The sequence below is a fragment of the Oxyura jamaicensis genome, chromosome 27 (assembly GCF_011077185.1).
Source record: "Oxyura jamaicensis isolate SHBP4307 breed ruddy duck chromosome 27, BPBGC_Ojam_1.0, whole genome shotgun sequence".
In the NCBI taxonomy this organism is placed as follows: Eukaryota; Metazoa; Chordata; class Aves; order Anseriformes; family Anatidae; genus Oxyura; species Oxyura jamaicensis.
Genome location: NC_048919.1, coordinates 3,851,025 through 3,858,759, shown reverse-complemented (window position 1 = coordinate 3,858,759; position 7,735 = coordinate 3,851,025). Strand labels below are relative to the sequence as shown.

Genomic DNA, 7,735 nt, shown 5'->3' with positions numbered 1-7,735 from the left:
GGGGGGGTCAGGACCCTGAGTGGGGCTGGCAGAGGGGTGCAGAACCCGGGGGTGGGCAGCCCGGGGATGGGGGCTTGGCACCGAGGTCCCCCTGGTGCAGGAGAGGTGGGGGGTGGAGAGCAAGTTTTGGGGGTGCGGGGGGCTGTGCCCTGGGGAGGGGGCTGTACTGGGAGACACTGGGAGCTGCTGGGGGAAGGTGGGAGCTGGGGAGGAGGTCTTGCCCTCCTGGCACCTAACCCTGCAGCCCCCCCCCGGCCCCAAACCCGAATCCATCCTACTCCCTAACCCCAAGCCTTCCTACACCGTGTCCCCCAGCAAGACGCCCCCCGCTCCCTGTCCAACGCCCCCCTTTAGCTCCAAGCACCCCCAGCACCACGACCCCCTTCCAACCCCCCCCCCCGGGGGCACCCTGGGGGCCCTGCCCGCCTCCCCCCTTCCCCCCCTGCTCCTGCAGCCGGGGAGCCTGCGATCTTTATTTATCCCTTCTCCCTCTTTCACCCACTCTTTGTTGTTTCTTGAGAGGGGGGGGGGGGGGGGGGGGGGGGGGGGGGGAAAAGAAAGAAGGAAAAAAAAAAAAACGAAAAAAAAAAACCAGGAGGCAGGAGCCTGTTTTGCCTCCCAGGCAATATTTCTGGAGCCAATAGGAATGCGCACCCACCCTGCCCTGCTCCGTAATTAAAGGCTTTAAGCAGGCGGCCGGGGCTGGAGGTTTGGGCACAGTCTCTCGCTTGCTCCTCGCCAGAAGCCGTGCGGAGGGAGCCGGCTCTGGGCACGCCAGGCCTGACGCGCGGGCAGCCGGGGGTCCCCAGCCGGGCTGGCAGCCCCCCCCCGCTCCAGCGATGAGCGGCTCCTTCGACAAGAAGCTCTCCAGCATCCTCACCGACCTGTCGGGCTCGCTGAGCTGCCATGCCGCCTCCAAGGACTCCCCCACTTTACCCGAGTCCTCCGTCACCGACCTGGGCTACTACACCGGCCAGCACGACTACTACCCGGGCCAGTCCTACGGCCAACCTGTCGGCCACTACCCCTACCACCAGTTCAACCTCAACGGCATCGGGGCGGCCGGCACCTACTCGCCCAAATCCGACTACTCCTACAGCCCTTCCTACCGCCAGTACGGCCACTTCAGGGACCAGCAGCTCCCAGCCCAGGATGCAGGTAGGATGCCCGGGGAAATGGGGGTCGTATCCTTCCCCTCCCCTCCCCTGCTCGGGGGCTTGGTGAGGTTGTGCCCTCCCCTGCTATTAAAAAAAAAATAAAAATAAAGTGTTTGAAAGTTGGGGACGGAGCGGCCGCGGGGCTGCGCTGGGGGGTTCCCACGGGGAGGTTTTGGGGATGGGGCTCAGCCCCCTCCGGTGCTGCGGACCCCGGGTTGGGGAGGGGATATGGGGAGGGGGGGAGGGAGCTGCGTTGGGACCCCTTACCCCAGCCCCGTCCTCACCTCTGCGCTCTCTGCCCAGTGTCGGTGAAGGAGGAGCCGGAGCCTGAGGTGCGGATGGTCAACGGGAAGCCCAAGAAGATCCGCAAGCCCCGCACCATCTACTCCAGCTACCAGCTGGCGGCTCTGCAACGCCGCTTCCAGAAAGCCCAGTACCTGGCGCTGCCCGAGCGCGCCGAGCTGGCCGCCCAGCTGGGGCTCACCCAGACCCAGGTAAGGGCTGAGCCCCCCCCCCCCCCTAAAAAAAAATCCCAGCCACAGCCAGGGGGGAGAGGCGGGAGGGGGAGGTGGAGCTGCACCCCCCCTGTTTGTAACCCCCAAGTCGGTGCGGCGCTGGGTGAAGCTGTCCCTTGGGGATGCGGTGAGAGATGGGGGGGTCTGGGGGACCCCAGGGGTGGGTGCTCCCCGTTTGCAGGGTGCAGGGATCCCCGCTGCTGGGTTTCCTCGCAGGGAGCAGATCTGTGGTGCCGAGGGGACGGGGGGAGAGGAGGGAAGGAGCGGCGGATCCCGGCCATGCCCCTATCCGCAGTTTCGGGGTTCATCCCCCGGCTCTGCAGCCAGCCCCACTTCAGACCCTGCCCTGCCCGGTCACCCAGGAGGGGCCGAATCCTGCCCCGGTCCTTGGAAGTGTCCTGGGTCAGCACCCGGCTCCCCGGGATGTGAAATCCCAGGCAGGACGGGGTGCTCGGGATGGGACACTCAGGACAGGGCGCTTGAGTTGGGTGCTGCAGATGGGGTGCTCAGGACCCCATATCCTGGCTCATTTGCCCCAAATCCAGCTGGGTCCAGCCCCTGCCAGCCCCTGCTCCTCCTGCCGGGGCTTTCCACGGTTCCCCTTCTGTCTGTCCTCCTGGCACCCCAGCTCCCGGCTCCTGTGGGAGACTGGAACTGGGGACAGGAGCACCCAAAGGCGCTGTCCGGGGGCTGCCAGTTTTGGTGACACCCAACAAGAAGGGACGGGGAAGAGGGGTTTCTCCTTCCCCACTCTGCCTCCCAGCTTCGGGGCCAAATCCTTGCTTTTGAGGCTTGTCAGGCGCGGGCACAACCCCTACCCGGTGTCCTTGCTGGCGTGACAGGCTGCCACCACGGCACAGCCACCCCGTCCCGTGTCCCGTCCCGTCCCCGTCCCGGTGCCCTCCCTGCCTGCGGGCTGGCGCCGGCGCCCTTGTGCCGCCCTTGGCGCGGCGCTCCCCAGCGCGGCCTTCCTCCTCCTCCCTTGGGCGATGAAGCAATCGGGGACACTCGGCAAAGGGCTGACGGAGCGCGTCACCCGCTCCCAGAGGGACATCCTGTTTGGGTGACAACCACCGCCCCCCCCCCCCCCCCCCCCCCCCGGGGGGCGGGGGCGCCCAGCGCCGCGGCCTCACCCAGCGCCGGGGACGCTCCCGACGCGCGACGTGCCGGGCCGGTGTCCCGTGATGCACGGCGTGCCGGGCGGCCCGCGACGCCCACGTCCCGGGTGGCTTGTCACCGTGCACCGCGTGTGCAGGGTCCCCACGACACCCGCACCGCAGGTGGCTTCGTCTGTGGTGCATGGCGGGTGGGCTCTCCGTAATACCCTCACCATCGGTGACTGCCTATGGTGCACGGTGTGGCTGGGGTCCCAGTGACACCCACGGCACAGGTGGCTTCCCATGGGGTGTCTGGGGTCCCCACGACACCCATATCACAGGTGGCTTCCCGTGGTGCGTCCAGGGTCCCTATGGCACCCATACCACAGGTGGCTCCCCATGATATGCCGCGGGTCCGACTTCCCCACGACCCCTCCCCAAACCCCTGGGGTGCCTTCCCGCAACCCCGCCGCGAGCCGACGCGGGGCACTCACCCCTGTCCCTCCCTGCCAGGTGAAGATCTGGTTCCAGAACCGCCGCTCCAAGTTCAAGAAGCTCTACAAGAACGGCGAGGTGCCGCTGGAGCACAGCCCCAACAACAGCGACTCCATGGCCTGCAACTCTCCCCCTTCCCCGGCCGTCTGGGACAGTAACTCGCATGGCAGCGCGCCGGGCCGGACCCCGCTCCCGCAGCCGCTCCCCTACAGCTCTTCGCCCGGCTTCCTGGAGGAGCACAACCCCTGGTACCACCCGCAGACCCTCAGCGGACCCCACTTACCCCACCAGCCGCCGCCGGCCGCCACGATGCATCACACCTCCCCGGGGCCGCCCCCCAACCCCGGCGCAGTCTACTAAGAGCGCGACGAGAGAGACAGTGGCAGGACTCCTTTTCCTTCCTTTTTTTTTCCCCCCACTTTTTTTTTTTCTTCTATTTTTTTTTTTTTAAAGTGTTTCCAGGACACGCATGTACACACACCCCTATGTATACACTTACATACCCAATACTCTCATCTCAGGAACAACAGGACCGCCAAGGGTTAAACTCGTTAGCTCCACGCCAAGGGAAGGCGAGGAAAAGGGGGCAAATCCTTCTCCTGCATTTTTCTTTTTCTGTCACCCCCCGCCCGCAACGGGGGGGGGGCGCCCCCCCCCGGGAGCCGTGTTTTTCCCTGCCGGCCGTGGTGCCCCCCCCACCCTGGGCGAGCCGTTTTGGGGGCGATGGCTCCATGCCGGGGTCCCCGAGGAGCACCCGGAGCCCTGCTTGGGATGGAAACACGTCGACCAAAACCATGGCGAGGAGGAAGAGGAGGAGGAGGAGGCGAGGCGGCTGGGGGGTGCCCGTCGGAGTCGAGGGCACGGGACGCGTTTCGCCTTCGCAGCACCCAAAACCCAGCGCCCAGCGGGGACCGGCACCGCTCTGCGGGACCATGGGGGTCCCCCGGGTGCCACCCGGCACCCCCAGCCCGGCCGGGGCTGCGGAGCCACGGCAGCTTCACGGGGATCACCTGGGACAATGCTCAGACAACGAGGTGGTTATTTAAAAATTAAAAAAAAAATAAAAACCTGGGGGGGAGGGGAATATTTTAATATTTAAACTGTTCAGGAATGGCTTAAGTTATTTTTTAAAGAGAAAATTGTGCTAGTGTCTGTTTTCTAACAGTGCCTCCATCTGTCATTTAAGCTAACGGCGAAGCAGAATGCCTATTTTTTAAATAAGTCGACAACACATTTAAAAAAAAAAAAGCAAAAAAAAAAAAAACACAAAAAACCTCTTTACTATTTTTTAAGAGAGTGATGCTATTTTTTTAAAAGCCGAAAGTGCAGTTTTAAGAAGTGTTCATATGTGTTGTACAGTCCCGAGGATCTTATTTATGTTGCCTTATATAAATAGGGGTGTATGGGGGAAAAAAAAGAGAGTGTACATAAGGTTCGTTTGTATAAAGTTGATCAAAAGCAAGCTGTTTGGGTCTGAGTTTGTTGGTTGGTTTGGTTGCGTTTTGTTTTTTAAGACCAACCTGGCTGGTGATTGCTCTCTCCGAGGACAGGGGGCTTCCTCCGAGCCCCCTTTGCTGCTTTCTTAGCAAACAGAAGCTGATCGGCGAACGTTAATAAAAGCGCTTTGAATTTTAAGGCTGTTCCCAACGCTATTTTGGGGGTAGGTTTGCCAGCGAGCGGGGAGGACCCTGGCTGCGGAGGAGTTTTCTGGGATAGGGAATTTCGCGTTCAGCTCCGCGTCCCGTGTGCTGGGGATGGCTGGGGACCTGGGGCGACGGTGGCAAGGTGACGGGAATGTCCACTTCTGGCTCCCCTTGACCGGCTCTTTGTGGAAAGGGAACTTTTTTTTTGGGGAAAAAAAATGGATTCCTGCTCTGCAGGAAAATGCCGCGGAGCCGCGCCGCTTCCCTTCCACTGCGCTTACTGGGAACCAGTAGGCTCGGAGCCGTGCAAACTGGGAGGGCAGCTGGGCTGTCCCGGTGTCCCCTCTGGGGTCACTGCGTGAGCAGGGGCTGGCGGGGACCCCTGCCCGCTGCTGTGCCGGCACCACCAGCCCCTTGAGCCTCCGTGTGCCTGCTCTGATCCCCGGTGGCTGTGGATGGGGTCCCCCAAAGCCCCCCCCAGCCCCCTTGGTCTGGTCCCACACCCACAGCTGTCCCCACATCCCCCTTGCAATGACCGAGGACACTCAGGGGCTGTCCCCGCACCTTGCACCAGCGGGGACTTCCCCGAGCGGGCTGCGAGGTCCCCAACTCATCCCCGTCACCTCGCCCCCACCTCGTCCCCTCCAACTGCCCCAGCCGTGGCTGCAGAGGGACCTCGGGTGTCCCCAGACGGGCGTCTGCGTGTCCGGGCTGGCTGCGAAGGGTTAAGGGGAGCTGCCAGCCCCTGGTCCCGGAGCGCTTGGGGTTGGCGTTGGGGTTGGAGGCTGCGTGCAAACCCGACCCACAGCCGGCAGGCGGGCAGACACGCTGGAGACACTGCGTTTTATTAGGGGTAGGCTGCCAGCAAGAGCAAGGAGGCGGCGGGCGGGTTGGGAGAGGAGGAAACCGAGCAGCGTTGCCTGGAGTGAGAAGCATGTCATGAGCTGGCCCCCTTTTTTTTTTTTTTTTTTTTTTTAATTTAGGAAAAAAAAAGAAAAGAAAAGAAAAGAAAGAAGATTACATATCCGTGGATTATATAAAGGCTGGGCGCATCTCTGCCCGCGGACAGGCGCTAATCCTGCTCCCCTCCGGCGGCACTGCCTGCAAACCGGGCTGCTCCAGCCAGCCCCGACACCCCGGGGATGGGTGCCCGGCAGGAATTTGGCTCACAGAGGCTGTGCTCACGCAGCCCCTGGTCCCTCCTGCCCTGCCCCGGCACCCCAGCCGCACAGCAGGTCCTGCATGGGGCCGGGGGTGCCCGTGCCGTGGGTGCCAGGAGCTGGAGCCCCCTTCGCACCTGCCCGACGGAGCCAGGCACGGCGCCTCCTGGCTGCTTTCCCCCCCTTTTCCTCCCCACAGACAAGGGGGGGGCACCACCAGCATCACCTGCAGCTCCACCAGCCCTGAGCCCAGAGGTGGCCAAGACCCTCAGATCCCCCCAAAAGCAGCCACGGGACCTGGATGTCCCTCTTGGGGGACAAGCCCTCTCCTCCTGCCCCTGCATCCTCTCAAAAGCAGAGGAGCGTAGGCAGGTCATTGCCCCGTGGTTCCCCCACCACACTCCTCCCAGCATCCAGCACCCAGTTTGGGAACAAAGTGACCCTCCTTCACCCCAGAAACCCCAAAGCTGCTTATCCCAGTTACCCCAGTTCTCCTCCACCACCACCACAGGGGATGGAGAGCAGCACCGGAGGGTCCCGGGCTGGGGATGCTGGGCAGCCCCAACCCCACCGAGGGCATTTTGCCATCGGCCACGGGCACGAGGAAGGCTCAGAGCTGGTTCCCAGCCCCCGTGGGTCCAAGCTGTCGGGAGCAGGGTCGGGTGCCCACCGGTGTCCCCGCACGGCTCTGCCCCGTGCCCGCGCGCACAAGCCCCGGCGCGCAGCCCTCCCAGCGCGGCGCGCGTTTCCTGCCCCGTTGCAACACGCCGCTTCCAGCCGCTTGCGTCACGCCGCTGCCAGCACAAAGAGCGGGGGCAGCCGCCCGCCCACGGCCCGGCCTGGCATCCGCGATGTCTTCATCGCCTCCCTGGCTCTTGGCTAACCCGGCACGCGGCAGCCGGAGCGCCCAGGAGGGACGCGAGGTAGCCGCGGCATCGCCGCTGGCCGGGGCTCGGCCACCGTCGTCGGACCTGGAACATAGGAGAGAAATGGTCCCGGGTGGTTTCAAGGACGTCTCGGTTCCCTTTGTGCCCTGGGTGAAGCACCAGCAGAGCCAGCGTCACCCTGCAAAGGTGGGGTTGGGGACAGAAAGGGGACACGAAGCTGCCCAAACATCCCCTGGCAATCTGAAGGGGGCACGTTGGACACCCAACCTGGGCTGGTGGAGGGAAGAGGAACCCAAACAAGCCCAGAGATGTCCCCATTGCCCAGGGCAGGGGATCTGGAGGGGATTTCTCCCAGTCAATGGCTTGATCCCTACCAGAGTGGGACGTTCTCAGGCTCTTGGCCTTTTCAGAGCCTTCCCAAGCCAAGGATGCTCCTGGCTGATGAGAGGAGCAAAGAGCAGCTTTAGCGATGCTGTGCTGGAAACGCTGCCCCTCTCCTGGTGCACAGCAGAAGGCAGGGTCGTGGTCCTGTCCGAGTGCAAAGGGCAGGAAAGCCCCCAAGCCCCCCCCTCCTTGGGTTGCAGACCCCCTCCCTTTCTCTGCAGGAGCATCCCCAGCAGAACCAGGGCACGAACACCTTTTTGCACCGAAGGGGGCACAAACCGCCGCCGTTTCACGCGTAACACAAATCCCCTGCACCCATGGGTGCCCTGAGCAGGCTGCGACCCCCCCCAGGTGCCAGCGCAGCTGGGGGGGGGGGGGGGGGGGACGGCGCTGCCGT

The 7,735-nt window shown here is 63.7% G+C and overlaps 1 protein-coding gene across 1 annotated transcript; it reads left to right on the top strand.

Annotated features, from left to right (window-relative positions):
- The first annotated feature begins 649 nt into the window (after positions 1-649).
- Positions 650-4,726, top strand: DLX3 (distal-less homeobox 3). The gene is made up of 3 exons (XM_035347926.1): positions 650-1,158; positions 1,461-1,651; positions 3,283-4,726. The coding sequence occupies exons 1-3, from the start codon at positions 840-842 to the stop codon at positions 3,622-3,624; spliced, it is 852 nt and encodes a 283-aa protein (XP_035203817.1). The 5' UTR covers positions 650-839; the 3' UTR covers positions 3,625-4,726.
- Positions 4,727-7,735: the final 3,009 nt, after the last annotated feature.